The sequence below is a fragment of the Drosophila eugracilis genome, unplaced genomic scaffold, assembly GCF_018153835.1.
Source record: "Drosophila eugracilis isolate 14026-0451.02 unplaced genomic scaffold, ASM1815383v1 contig_1197, whole genome shotgun sequence".
In the NCBI taxonomy this organism is placed as follows: domain Eukaryota; kingdom Metazoa; phylum Arthropoda; class Insecta; order Diptera; family Drosophilidae; genus Drosophila; species Drosophila eugracilis.
Window position 1 is genome coordinate 437,913 of NW_024571981.1, and position 15,687 is coordinate 453,599.

General features: G+C 44.7%; 1 protein-coding gene across 1 annotated transcript in view; it reads left to right on the plus strand.

The window, feature by feature from the left end:
* LOC121530058 (titin-like) overlaps positions 1-15,687 on the plus strand; it is a 43,207-nt gene that overhangs the window by 10,007 nt on the left and 17,513 nt on the right. Inside the window, 4 exon segments of the mRNA XM_041818434.1 lie at positions 2-4,571; positions 4,605-13,282; positions 14,958-15,068; positions 15,469-15,633. Coding sequence (XP_041674368.1) covers positions 2-4,571; positions 4,605-13,282; positions 14,958-15,068; positions 15,469-15,633 — 13,524 coding nt within the window.

A 15,687-nucleotide genomic window follows, 5' to 3' on the forward strand; every position in this document is an offset into this window, starting at 1 on the left:
GATCAAGCCAGAACAAAAGCCCGAGGAACAAAAGACACCGTTGGCACCATTTAAAGACGTAGAGGACATTAAAGAATCTGACTTAGTTAATGTTGAAACTGTCGTCGAGACCAATAAGGATGCTGAAATGGATGACAAGCAACCAGAATTAAGCACTCCATTGGCTCCTTTTGAAAATACGTCACAGATTGTAAAGACAGTTGAAGTGGTTCAGAAGGAGGTACCGGTGGAGGAGTTTACAACTGTGAATGAAACTAAGACGATCACAACAGTCACCACCACCACAGTTACCACTGAATCTTCCAACGAAACTTCTACTTCTGCTGAGCACAAGAAACCTGAGGAGCCCAAGAAACCCGCATATGCCGGTCTGCCCGTCGACGACTCTTCAAGCTCATGGATGGATGTTCTGGATGAACCCATGAATTTCTCTGATGATGAAGAGGAACTACCTGCTCAGCCAGAAAAGAAGGTTACATTCGTGGAAGAAGTCAAGACTGAGCCGATTGTTGAAACCCCGATTTTTGCTGAAAACAAGACAATTAGAAGCATCTCTACTGTTACCAAGGAAGCAAATACCGAAACTTCTATCCCATTAGATGGCAAGCACGTTGAGAAACCTGAAATCAAGCCTTTACCTCCTCATGTGTGGGAACTGCACTCGTCGTATGCTGATGTCTTAAGGCATACTCTTGATTTCATAAGTTTAGAAAAGAAAAATGTGGAAGTCCCAACTGAAAACAAAGTGGATAATAAACAAACAAAAGAATCAGAAACAATTCCGGAAGTCCTGAAAAAAACAAAAACCAAGAAGGAAAAACAATCGAAAAAGCCTAAAGAAGTTCCCATTCTGAGTCCTGAAGACGAAGTGCAACCAAACAAAAAGGAATCGCCAAAGGAAGAAATTACGACCTCTTGGTCATCAATGGTTGAAGAAGATTTGAATAATAAATTTGAAGCAAATGTTATGAGTAACACTTTGTGGTCTTCCGTTGTCCGACAAGGTGTTCAGGAACCTTTCACAAAAATAACAACCGACATTGAAGAAGCTGAAGAAATCCCTACTCAGCAACCTGAACAGCAGAACATTCCCGAATTTATTTTGCGCGAACAGAACTCTACAGTGGTTGATAAGCACAAGAAACAAAAGCCAAAGAAGGAAAAGAAACCAGCTAAAATGGAAACTGAAGTTGAGGTGGTTACACCTATTCCAGAGGTAAACACTTATAGCGATGATGGTAAAATTGTGTACGAACCAGAACAACTTCAATTAGCTGCTGAAAATTCTGCGCCACAACCTATGTCATGGTCATCCATAGTCGCACAGACTGTGGCTGTCACTTCACAAGCTACTGAAACAAAAGTTCCTGAAAAACAAAATGAACCAATTAAATCTAAAGTGGTGCAAGACTTCATCAATCAGGAACAAACCTTCTCAACTGCTGTTAATGGCAAACACAAGAAGCAAAAGGCAAGGAAGGATAAGAAATCGAAACAAGAAAACATTCCAGCCCAAGAACCTGTAACTATTGTTTCTGAAAAAGAAAAGCAGCAGTTGAGTCCTGATGTTACAGAGGAAGTTGAATCAGCGCCATCCCACTCTTGGTCATCGATCGTTTCACAGCCATCTCAGCCAATGTCCTGGTCAGCTATAGTTTCTCAGGACGAAGACTCAAGCTCAGAGGCAAAACATATTCATATCAAGACAGAGGAAAAGCCTAAGAAGCAACAGGCAAAGAAGGAAAAGAAACCTAAGGTGGATCCTGTTAAAGAGCCAGAAGTTGAGCTTGTCGTTTCTGAACCTGTTGTTGAACCCATTGTTGAGCCTGTGGTCGAAGTAACCACTATTGTTGAAGAAGTTTCTCCTGAGCCACAACCGGAACCCACTCCAGTTAATGAAGTAGCCCCTTCGCAACCTCTTTCCTGGTCGTCCATCGTTTCCCAGACGGAAGTCACCACGACAGTAACGGAGACTCGAACCAACGATGCACCTGCAGATCCAAAACCCACAGAAGAGAAACCTAAGAAGCAAAAGGCAAAGAAGGAAAAGAAACCAAAGGTTGATCCTGTTCAAGAGCCAGAAGTTGAGCTTGTCATTCCTGAACCTGTTGTTGAACCCATTGTTGAGCCTGTGGTCGAAGTGACCGCTATTGTTGAAGAAGTTTCTCCTGAGCCACAACCGGAACCCACTCCAGTTAATGAAGTAGCCCCTTCGCAACCTCTTTCCTGGTCGTCCATCGTTTCTCAGACCGAAGTCACCACGACAGTAACGGAGACTCGAACCGACAAGGTACCTGCAGAACCAAAACCCACAGAAGAGAAACCTAAGAAGCAAAAGGCAAAGAAGGAAAAGAAACCTAAGGTTGATCCTGTTCAAGAGCCAGAAGTTGAGCTTGTCGTTCCTGAACCTGTTGTGGAACCCATTGTTGAGCCTGTGGTCGAAGTGACCACTATTGTTGAAGAAGTTTTTCCTGAGCCACAACCGGAACCCACTCCAGTTAATGAAGTAGCCCCTTCGCAACCTCTTTCCTGGTCGTCCATCGTTTCTCAGACCGAAGTCACCACGACAGTAACGGAGACTCGAACCGACAAGGTACCTGCAGATCCAAAACCTACGGAAGAGAAGCCTAAGAAGCAAAAGGCAAAGAAGGAAAAGAAAACTAAGGTTGATCCTGTTCAAGAACCAGAAGTTGAGCTTGTCGTTTCTGAACCTGTTGTTGAACCCATTGTTGAGCCTGTAGTCGAGGTAACCACTGTCGTTGAAGAAGTTACTCCTGAGCCACAACCGGAACCCACTCCATTTAATGAGGCAGCCCCATCGCAACCTCTTTCCTGGTCGTCCATCGTTTCTCAGACGGAAGTCACCAGGACAGTAACGGAGACTCGAACCGACGATGTACCTGCAGATCCAAAACCTACGGAAGAGAAGCCTAAGAAGCAAAAGGCAAAGAAGGAAAAGAAACCTAAGGTTGATCCTGTTCAAGAGCCAGAAGTTGAGCTTATCGTTCCTGAACCTGTCGTAGAACCCATTGTTGAGGTGCCTGTGGTCGAGGTGACCACTGTCGTTGAAGAAGTTTCTCCTGAGCCACAACCGGAACCCACTCCAGTTAATGAAGTAGCCCCTTCGCAACCTCTTTCCTGGTCGTCCATCGTTTCTCAGACCGAAGTCACCACGACAGTAACGGAGACTCGAACCGACAAGGTACCTGCAGAACCAAAACCCACAGAAGAGAAACCTAAGAAGCAAAAGGCAAAGAAGGAAAAGAAACCTAAGGTTGATCCTGTTCAAGAGCCAGAAGTTGAGCTTGTCGTTCCTGAACCTGTTGTGGAACCCATTGTTGAGCCTGTGGTCGAAGTGACCACTATTGTTGAAGAAGTTTTTCCTGAGCCACAACCAGAACCCACTCCAGTTAATGAAGTAGCCCCTTCGCAACCTCTTTCCTGGTCGTCCATCGTTTCTCAGACCGAAGTCACCACGACAGTAACGGAGACTCGAACCGACAAGGTACCTGCAGATCCAAAACCTACGGAAGAGAAGCCTAAGAAGCAAAAGGCAAAGAAGGAAAAGAAAACTAAGGTTGATCCTGTTCAAGAACCAGAAGTTGAGCTTGTCGTTTCTGAACCTGTTGTTGAACCCATTGTTGAGCCTGTAGTCGAGGTAACCACTGTCGTTGAAGAAGTTACTCCTGAGCCACAACCGGAACCCACTCTATTTAATGAGGCAGCCCCATCGCAACCTCATTCCTGGTCGTCCATCGTTTCTCAGACGGAAGTCACCAGGACAGTAACAGAGACTCGAACCGACGATGTACCTGCAGATCCAAAACCTACGGAAGAGAAGCCTAAGAAGCAAAAGGCAAAGAAGGAAAAGAAAACTAAGGTTGATCCTGTTCAAGAACCAGAACTTGAGCTTGTCGTTTTTGAACCTGTTGAACCCATTGTTGAGCCTGTAGTCGAGGTAACCACTGTCGTTGGAGAAGTTACTCCTGAGCCACAACCGGAACCCACTTCAGTTGGTGAGGTAGCCTTATCGCAACCTCTTTCCTGGTCATCCATCGTTTCTCAGGCGGAAGTCACCACGACAGTAACGGAGACTCGAACCGACGATGTACCTGCAGAACCAAAACCCACAGAAGAAAAACCTAAGAAGCAAAAGGCACAGAAGGAAAAGAAACCTAAGGTTGATCCTGTTCAAGAGCCAGAAGTTGAGCTTGTCGTTCCTGAACCTGTCGTTGAACCAATTGTTGAGGTGCCTGGTGTTCAAGAACCAGTTGTCGAGGTGACCACTGTCGTTGAAGAAGTTAGTGAGGCAGCCCCATCGCAACCTCTTTCCTGGTCGTCCATCGTTTCTCAGACAGAAGTCACCACGACAGTAACGGAGACTCGAACCGACGATGTACCTGCAGATCCAAAACCTACGGAAGAGAAGCCTAAGAAGCAAAAGGCAAAGAAGGAAAAGAAACCTAAGGTTGATCCTGTTCAAGAACCAGAAGTTGAGCTTGTCGTTTCTGAACCTGTTGTTGAACCCATTGTTGAGCCTGTAGTCGAGGTAACCACTGTCGTTGAAGAAGTTACTCCTGAGCCACAACCGGAACCCACTCTAGTTAGTGAGGCAGCCCCATCGCAACCTCTTTCCTGGTCGTCCATCGTTTCTCAGACGGAAGTCACCACAACAGTAACGGAGACTAGAACCGACGATGTACATGCAGATCAAAAAACCGCAGAAGAGAAGCCCAAGAAGCAAAAGACAAAGAAGGAAACGAAAGCTAAGGTTGATCCTGTTCAAGAGCCAGAAGTTGAGCTTATCGTTCCTAAACCTGTCGTTGAACCCATTTTTGAGGTGCCTGTGGTCGAGGTGACCACTGTCGTTAAAGAAGTGAATCCTGAGCCACAATCGGAACCCACTCCAGTTAATGAAGTTGCCCCTTCGCAACCTCTTTCCTGGTCGTCCATCGTTTCTCAGACGGAAGTCACGACGACAGTAACGGATACTCGAACCGACGATGTACATGCAGATCAAAAAACCACAGAAGAGAAGCCTAAGAAGCAGAAGGCAAAGAAGGAAAAGAAACCTAAGGTTGATCCTGTTCAAGAACCAGAAGTTGAGCTTGTCGTTTCTGAACCTGTTGTTGAACCCATTGTTGAGCCTGTGGTCGAGGTAACCACTGTCGTTGGAGAAGTTACTCCTGAGCCACAACCGGAACCCACTTCAGTTGGTGAGGTAGCCCCATCGCAACCTCTTTCCTGGTCGTCCATCGTTTCTCAGACGGAAGTCACCACGACAGTAACGGAAACTCGAACCGACGATGTACCTGCAGAACCAAAACCCACAGAAGAGAAACCTAAGAAGAAAAAGGCAAAGAAGGAAAAGAAACCTGAGGTTAATCCTGTTCAAGAGCCAGAAGTTGAGCTTATCGTTCCTGAACCTGTCGTAGAACCCATTGTTGAGGTGCCTGTGGTCGAGGTGACCACTGTCGTTAAAGAAGTGACTCCTGAGCCACAATCGGAACCCACTCCAGTTAATGAAGTTGCCCCTTCGCAACCTCTTTCCTGGTCGTCCATCGTTTCTCAGACGGAAGTCACCACGACAGTCATGGATACTCGAACCAACGATGTACCTACAGAACCAAAACCCACAGAAGAGAAACCTAAGAAGCAAAAGGCAAAGAAGGAAAAGAAACCAAAGGTTGATCCTGTTCAAGAACCAGAAGTTGAGATTGTCGTTCCTGAACCTGTCGTTGAACCCATTGTTGAGGTGCCTGGTGTTCAAGAACCAGTGGTCGAGGTGACCACTGTCGTTGAAGAAATTGCTCCTGAGCCACAACCGGAACCCACTTCAGTTGGTGAGGTAGCCTTATCGCAACCTCTTTCCTGGTCGTCCATCGTTTCTCAGACCGAAATCACCACGACAGTAACGGAAACTCGAACCGACGATGTACCTGCAGATCAAAAACCCACAGAAGAGAAGCCCAAGAAGCAAAAGGCAAAGAAGGAAAAGAAAACTAAGGCTGATCCTGTTCAAGAACCAGAAGTTCAGCTTTTCGTTCCTGAACCTGTTGTGGAACCCATTGTTGACCCTGTGGTTGAGGTGACCACTGTTGTTGAAGAAGTTACTCCTGAGCAGCAGGTAGCCTTATCGCAACCTGTTTCCTGGTCATCCATCGTTTCTCAGACGGAAGTCACCACAACAGTAACGGAGAATGGAACCGACGATGTACCTGCAGAACCAAAACCCACAGAAGAGAAACCTAAGAAGCAAAAGGCAAAGAAGGAAAAGAAACCTAAGGTTGATCCTGTTCAAGAGCCAGAAGTTGAGCTTGTCGTTCCTGAACCTGTCGTTGAACCCATTGTTGACGTGCCTGGTGTTCATGAACCAGTTGTCAAGGTGACCACTGTCGTAGAAGAAATTGCTCCAGAGCCACAACCGGAACCCACTCCAGTTAGTGAGGCAGCCCCATCGCATCCTCTTTCCTGGTCGTCCATCGTTTCTCAGACGAAAGTCACCACGACAGTAACGGAGACTCGAACCGACGATGTACCTGCAGATCCAAAATCTACGGAAGAGAAACCTAAGAAGCAAAAGGCAAAGAAGGAAAAGAAACCTAAGGTTGCTCCTGTTCAAGAGCCAAAAGTTGAGCTTGTCGTTCCTGAACCTGTCGTTGAACACATTGTTGAGGTGCCTGGTGTTCAAGAACCAGTGGTCGAGGTGACCACTGTCGTTGAAGAAATTGCTCCTGAGCCACAACCGGAACCCACTTCAGTTGGTGAGGTAGCTTTATCGCAACCTCTTTCCTGGTCGTCCATCGTTTCTCAGACCGATATCACCACGACAGTAACGGAAACTCGAACCGACGATGTACCTGCAGATCAAAAACCCACAGAAGAGCAGCCCAAGAAGCAAAAGGCAAAGAAAGAAAAGAAAACTAAGGCTGACCCTGTTCAAAAACCAGAAGTTGAGTTTTTCGTTCCTGAACCTGTTGTGGAACCCATTGTTGAGCCTGTGGTTGAGGTGACCACTTTCGTTGAAGAAGTTACTCCTGAGCAGCAGGTAGCCTTATCGCAACCTCTTTCCTGGTCATCCATCGTTTCTCAGACGGAAGTCACCACGACAGTAACGGAGACTGGAACCGACGATGTACCTGCAGAACCAAAACCCACAGAAGAGAAGCCCAAGAAGCAAACGGCAAAGAAGGAAAAGAAATCTAAGGTTGACCCTGTTTCAGAACCAGATGTTGAGCTTTTTGTTTCTGTACCTGTTGTTGAACCGATTTTTGAGCCTGTGGTCGAGGTAACCACTGTCGTCGAAGAAGTTACACCTGAGCCACAACCGGAACCCACTCCAGTTAGTGATGTAGCCCCATCGCAACCTCTTTCTTGGTCGACTATCGTTTCTCAGACGGATGTCAGCACAACAGTAACGGAGACTCGAACCGACGATGTACCTGCAGATCCAAAACCCACAGAAGAGAAGCCTAAGAAGCAAAATGCAAAGAAGGAAAAGAAAGTTAAGGTTGATCCTGTTCAAGAGACAGAAGTTAAACATATTGTGGTTCCAAAACCGATTGATGAGGTGACCACTGTCATCGAAGACGTTGCTCCTGAGTCAAAACCCGAACCTACTCCATCTTTGCCACCATTAGCATTTTCCTGGTCATCTATCGTTTCTCAGTCGGTTGAAGTTCCACCAACCGTTACCAAAATCTCTCCGAAATCTCAACAGGACTTTATTATCCAAGAACAAAACTTTTCAAGATCTGGATATAGTGTGCCAAATAAAACTACAAAATCTACCGATAAATCAAGTGGTGACATTTTTGTAGAGGATAAGGCATTTGAAAACAATGTGATTTCAGAAAATACTGCTGAAATTGTTCCCGCCCAAATAACGGAACCTCCTCAAGCCGATTCAGTTTCACCTCCCAGCTTATCTTGGTCATCGATTGTAACGAAAGAAATTATCGAAACAGAAACCGTTACAGAAAACATACAGAAAACTCATACTTCTCAGCACATTAACGACTTTATTGCTCAAGAACAGAACTACTCAACGGCTGTTAATGATAAAGCAAAGAAACAGAAACCAAGGAAGGAAAAGAAAATTGTGCAACCTATTCAACAGCCGATAGTGGAAAATGTTTCAGCACCTAAAGATCAGCAAAGAGAAAGAGTTTCTGATTCTGTTTCTGTGCCCTTGCCCGCGCAGACTTTGTCATGGTCTTCAATTGTTTCTCATAACATCGATTTGACTCCGACATTCACGGAAACGCGAGTCACTGAAACCGTTGATGTGATACCAAGACCTCAAGAGGTTAAAGAATTTTCACCTCATGCACAGGAGCAAAAACAGGAGAAACAAAAGCCGAAAAAGGAGAAGAAACTGCCTAAGACGTCTGCACCCGATTTTACTGAAAAACAAATTATCGAAACTTCCGTCACGTACGATAAGGTTCCAGAAACTGAACGAGTTTCCGGGTCGTCATCGCCCGAATTTAGCATACAGTTACCCACAGAAAACAAACCATCTGTATGGTCATCATCGGAAACCTATGCCGAAGTGGTCAAGAAGTCAGGTTACACCAACAATACAAACATAAAGTATCAAAACATTGAATCGATCGAACCAAAAGTAAAGAGTCAAAAGCAGCTGCCCTCCGCAGTCCAGACAGAGGATGTTGTTGTGGAGTTCCCCGACCCCATCATTCCCTCAATTGAAGAACCAGAAACAGACGACTATCATCAGAAATCCTCCCATTTGTCTTGGAAGGATCTGATAGATGAGGAGGAAGACGAGCCTTCAGAGTTCTGGCACCAGGAAGAATCAATTGCCATCGAAACTCAACCACAAGAACCAGTACAAGAGAGACGTTCAAGAATTAGCGATAAACCAGAAATACAGATCACTGAAGTATATACTGAAACTCAGCAACAGCGCGAGATTGATCAAGGGTTCCTGGAAATTGCTTCAAAGAAGAGGAATCGATCTCGCTCTCGCTCGCAGCAATCGCAGGTTTCAACGGTTGATGAGAAACCACAAAAGAAGAAATCAAAGAAACCAAAGGATAAATCTCAATCCGTACATACTCAGAAGACAGTGGAACTAGCTCAGGAAATACAACCCTTTACGGAAACTGAACCAGTTTTGGAAGAAAAGACTTCTCCAGCACCGGTACGGGAACCGTCTCCTGCTCCTTCTCTTAACACCACTGGTATGTCATGGGCTGCTATTGCCGCGTATAACGTACCTGAACCTGCCCAACAAATTCGACCCCTTCAAGTTGAGGCGAAGTCGACTACCGTTGAAGATGTGAAGAAGTTAAGAAAGGAACATACAGTTAGCATTCCAATTACTTTGGAAGCCTCTGAACCGAAGACTAAAAAACCAAAGCAAAAGTCCAAACGTAAATCCCCCACAGATGTCGTTGACTTCATAAATGCGGAAAAATCGAGCCATCAAGTGATTGTTCCCGAACCTGTTCAAAAAGAAAAAATAGCTGTCGAGAAAACTCCTCTTGCTCCTTTCGCAATTGATACGGAGCCGAAAATTGAGGTGACTGTTGACAAGGAACCAGTTCCACAGCCACAAAAGGAAGTGACGGTTAAAGAAGTAGTCGTAGAGCCTATTGTTGAAGCTCCGATTGTGGATGAAACCAAGACTATCACAACCGTTACCACCACAGTTGTCACTACTGAGTCTACGGGTGAAATCGATGTTCCGGAACAACCCAATAAAACTGAACAGCCAGAACAAAGTCCCGAGGAACAAAAGACACCATTGGCACCTCTTAAGGACGTAGAGGACGTTGAAGAAATCGACTTGGTCAAGGTTGCAACTGTCGTGGAGACTAAGAATGCTGAAAAGGAAGACAAGAAACCTCAACTAAGCACTCCCCTTGCACCTTTCGAAAATGTCTCTAAGGTTGCAGAAACAGTTGAAGTGGTTCAGAAAGAGATTCCTGATGACGAGTCCATAACAGTAAATGATACCCAAACGATCACAACAGTTACCACTACCACTGTTACCACTGAAACTTCCAACGAATCTTCTACTACAGTTAATCTCAAAAAACATGAGGAGCCCAAGAAGCCAGCATACGCCGGTCTGCCCGTCGACGACTCTTCGAGCTCATGGATGGATGTTCTGGATGAACCCATGAACTTCTCTGATGATGAAGAGGAACGAGTTCCAGAGCCGCAAAAGGAAATGACGTTTGTCGAAGAAGTGGTGAAGCCTGAGCCAATTCTGGATGAATCCAAGACTGTCACAACAGTTACCACAACAGTGGTTACTTCTGAGTCCACTAGTGAAATCGCTATTCCTGACGAACCCAAGAAGGCTGAGGAACCAGAGAAGAAACCTGAAGAGCCCAAGAAACCAGCATATGCCGGTCTGCCAGTCGACGACTCTTCAAGCTCATGGATGGATGTCCTGGATGAACCCATGAACTTCTCTGACGATGAAGAAGAACCGGTTCCCGAGCCACAAAAGGAAGTGACGCTTGCCGAAGAAGTAGTCAAACCTGAACCAACTCTTGATGAATCCAAGACTGTCACAACAGTTAACACCACAGTGGTTTGTACTGAGTCTACCAGTATTCCTGAGCAACCGAAGAAGGCTGAGGGACCTGAGAAGAATCCTGAGGAGCCCAAGAAACCCGCATATGCCGGTCTGCCCGTAGACGACTCTTCCAGCTCTTGGATGGATGTTCTGGATGAACCCATGAGCTTCTCTGATGATGAGGAAGTTGTGGAAACTGGAGAAACTGATAAGGTTGACATACCAGAACATTCACGCACTCCATTGGCACCCTTTAACTATGATGCTAAGGTAGAAGAGACAGGTGATGTGGTTCAGAAGACAACCGAAGCTATTGAGGTCATTGTTGGAAATGTTACTACTGAATCTGGAAACACTCCTCTGGCGCCTTTCGAAGTGCTTCCCGAGTCTGCAGGTAAAGACGATGCCTTCATTTGTGAGACATCCTATTGGTCAGCAACACTTAAACCAGGTCAGAAACCTACAACAACGATTGAGACAACCGAAACAAAAACTGAGGAAAGCCAACCCATTAAGGTGACTATTCCAATCGAGGATGTTATTGAGGAGGTTGCGGTCAAGTCACCCACCGACCAGCCTACAACTTGGTCAGCAATCGTTCAAACCGAGACAACAGTTTTCCCAACAGAAGAAAAAGAGGACAAAACTCCCGATTGGTCTACTGTTGTTGTGAGCAAAACTACCGACTTCCAGAAGCCTAAGCAAATGGATGTTGTGGTAGATTCGGAGAACGTAACAACAACGACAACAACTTATGTGACAACAACAGTGACGACTCACAAGGATGTTCCCGTTGTGGAGGATAATTCCCAAACCACATCTTATGTGTCAACTGTGGTAACCAGCCATAAAAATGAGCTGGCATTGGAAACAGAACCTTCGATACAAATTGAACCTAGTAAACCTGAAAACCTTTACGAGAATCTGTATCGCGAAGGATTCAAATTGCATCCTCAATACGACTTGCTGCAGGGACTATATCAACAATCCCAGGTATGCGTAACGGAGGAACCCGCTGTAGTGGAACCCAAAGAAGAAGTTCCTTCTATAGAAGATTATGTGATAATTGAACCCGAAGCGATACCCCAAATCAATTCCGAAATCCTTGCTCTCAATCTTTATCTTGACCAGCCCAAGTCGCATGTAGACGTTGACACCATTAGCCAGTTGATCACACTTGAAAAACCAGTTGAGGTTATTGTAAAATCAGAACCTGTAGTGGAGGAGACCAAAGTAGTAGAAACTGTAGAAACTTCTACTGAGCCCCTTGCTGATGAACCCCTTGCTGATGAACCTCTTGCCCCAGAAGCAACCCAACCCCAACCCCAAGCGACTAGGCCTAGCGATCTGCTCTGGCACCTCAGCCAGGACGATTTCGTCAAACTTATCAATCACTATAGGCAAACGGTAAGCGATGCTTATGCATTGCTGGCAAGGACAACCACAGACGAGACGAAAGCTCAGGAAACTCAAGACGATAAGCAAAAGACTGACAGCATTACAGAAACTGTAGTGACAACCACGACAACTACGATTACGGATCGCGTTGTAGAAAAGACTGAACCAGAAGCATCGTCCTTACCAATCATTCCTACCGCCCAACCACTGGCGACACCAACGGTTGGCAACCTCGATCAGTTGCGTCTGAATCTGTATCTGGACGATTGGCAGCCGGCCAGTGTCGATGCAGATTTGGCCGACAATTTGGTCGACAGACTGAAACGTGATGATGTTGCCAGTAGTGAAGCGGAATTTGACAAAGACAAGAAGCAACCCGATGGTGAAATTAAAAAACCAGATGGTGCCTCTGAAATACCAGACAAGGACGATCATGACAGTGACGATGACGACGACGACGATGATGACGACGAGGGGGGTAAGCCGACTGTGCCAGAAATTCGCAAGCCAAACGACGACGATGATAAACCGAACGACAAGGATCCTGGTAGTGGTAGTAGTGGTAATGTTACCCCCACACCCGAGCACGATGCCCAGTATGGTCAGAACCGTAGCTGCTCATCGGAGTATAGGTCTACTGATCTTCCTGGTGGAGTGGGTCATTGGCGAGATGACAGTACTTATCTGGCTTTAGAAGCCGAACAGCCTCAGGTTAAATTAGGAAATGAACCAGCCGCAGCACCCATAATTTCGGGTGTTGAATCTGTACTAACCGAAACTAAAACCACAAGTCCCGCCTCAGTCCCAGACTCAGCCCCTGAAACCAGTCCCAGTACAACTACTAGTCCCCTTAACGTTGCAAACGCACTAATCCAATTGGCAAGCGCCACAACTCACACGCTGTCCGCCAAGGCGAACGCAGCAGCAACAGCAACACATGCAGCAGCGCTGGCAGCAACCAGTGCTCTATTGCCAGTTGCAACGGCCGTAGTTGATAAGCTAACGGCGACCACACCAGTGGAGACACCATCGGAAACTGCAGAACTTGCTGCCGTAGAGCCAGTGGTTGCACTTGCAACACCGGCAGTAACAGAATCAGCAGCAGCAACACCGCCAGCAACAACACTCACCGAAACGACAACAACTAGCAGCAGTGAAGAGGAGGTGGTCTTGCCCACCGAAAATGTGGGTGTGACAAGGCGCACCACAACAACAACAACAACCGTAACAACAACAACGACTATCGAAACGCCATCGACAACTAGCACCACAACGACAACAACAACCAAAAGCAACAACGATCTGTTGCTGCAACAGCAACGCCAGAAGGTGAACATCACATTGAGCCTTCGTTTATTCATAATTCTAATTTTTGCAGCTTTTCTGTGTGGTTTCGGTATTTGTTCATGGCTTTTATACGGCAATCGTTCGTGTTGCTGTTGTGGCCAGATTCCGGCCAACACATGCTGCTGCAGCGGCAGCACACTGCCAAATGCTGTATCAGCAGATCCGGGAAATTGTCCGCCGTAAAGTTGGTCTGGGTCTGTTCACAATGGCAATGACAAAAATGCATTTGCCTCTAACTACTAACGTAACTTAATTATTGAAAACATGTTTGATTTTTTATGTTCGACTTAAGTTTTTCATTTTTATTATTTTTGTAATGTATGTGTTGTTTTGCTAAATGCATCCAACAAGCTTATGTTTTGTATACCTAAAACAGAAAGTTACTATTATCTTTATAGAAGCACACCTAACTTAGACGTAATCGAAACAAAATATGTAGATTTGTTGTAACTTAGTTCCTTCTACTAATTGATATTAACCTTTGTAAAAGCCCAGTAATCAGAGACTACTACTCATGGTAGTGATAATAATAAAATCTATATTAACCAACTTGCACGTTTTAATACTGAGCTGATTTATATACCCCCCAGCGTATATGTAGTTTTCTTCGCAGATTTTTAACACACGAGAGCACTCAAAGACAAACACACACTCAGAGCACACCACACGATCACGCACATAACGAGCACTTTTCCTGCCCCCAACACACGTACAGTGTGTTGCAATTACCGAGTTCCCAAATGCAGAAAATGTCCATTATGTGTAACGCACGTATATATGAGTTCATTGCCTTGCCTACCGCCCTGCTATCAAGAATTTGCGCGCAGAAGAGCATATTCTTCCCTGCCATAGCTATAAATACCCAACCTAACCGTTCCGATCCGATCCGATATGTGCGATCCATGCGGTGCAGGCCGTCTTACTTGCTCGAAAATAGTCTCCCGTTTATTTTACAATTTTTAGTCTGCAATGTGCAATGAACGCGTTGAGTTTGACTGCGAAACCCGAAGAAGTATTTCAAAAATCTCAATGTTTTCCTAGTGCCAATGTGTGTGTAGTCTAATAGGAAAAAAAAACAAATATAAAAAACAAGATCTGAAAAACATTATTTTCTAGGATTCTATTTTGTAAATAAATTGTGAAAAGAAAGTAAGTTTAATTACCACTCCAGCCTTGCATTTAATTTTTCCAACTTTACCTCAAGACAGACTTTAAGAAACTGATTTTTTTTTTTTGGTACTTTTGTCTATCTGCTGTCTATATATGCCTATATCATAAAGCTGACATTTTAAAATAAGATAATTAATAAATCCAATTGCATGTGTTACGTTACGTTAAACGAAGTTAAACCTAAGAGCTAGAGTTATTTTTAAAAGCATTTATTGGCATTCCCAAAAAGAAAAGATTCCATCTCGTTGTATGGCTGTGCATTGCATCCATTTGAATTTTATATACCTTTATATATATTCTACTTCATGTACATATGTTGTATGTGTATAGAAGCCGGCAACAAATATTTACCTTTATATATTTCGTTCCTTAGCAATAATCATCCAAAATTTGCAATCTTTATTAATATTAACACACTTTCTACACCATCTCCCCCAAAAACAACAACAACATCGCACATATGCGACACTATTTTAAAAAACTCTAGGAACTAATTACGCAAGATCTCGACGAACTGCTCCAATCGCTTTCGAGCGTCGAGGATGGCATCGCGAACATGAACCAGAGCAGCCTGGAGGGCATGCTACAAGGACTGAAGGTAATATTTAATCTAAGGCATAAATAACACACCACCTTTTTGGATGCTTGACTGGGCATGTACATTCAACGTAGCTAGTTTAATTTATGAATTAAAATCTACTCACCACTTGTACATAACTTTTTGTAAACGATTATTGGATGCTGGCGTGTGTCAGAGAATTTTAATAACTCAATCGCATCACTCCATAAAGAATCGTACATTTTTTGTTAGGTTTTCTTTTGTTTCGAACAGAACTTTTTATTGTTGTTAGTTTTGTCCAGTTAGTAGTAGTCTTACCTCTTGCTGTCTACGTATCACATGTTGTAGGCCCTACAATCCTATACAATGATTACAATTTGTACGTACATTTGCAACAAACATATTTCTCAAACTTGTATTTTGTACGCCCGATGTCCAGCTAATCCAAAGCAATCTTGAGGTGTACGAAAAGGACGCCAACCAGTTGAAGGCCCAGGCAAAGGCATTACCCACGGATCCAGCCACCGAACGTTTACTCAACGAGACCGTGGATCGCATTGACTTGCTACTACGCCGTACTCAGCAAGGCGTCACCATGATAGCGGTAAGTAAATTAAGTTAAAACTTTGTAGTAAAATTTCTTATTTTCCCTAATCTT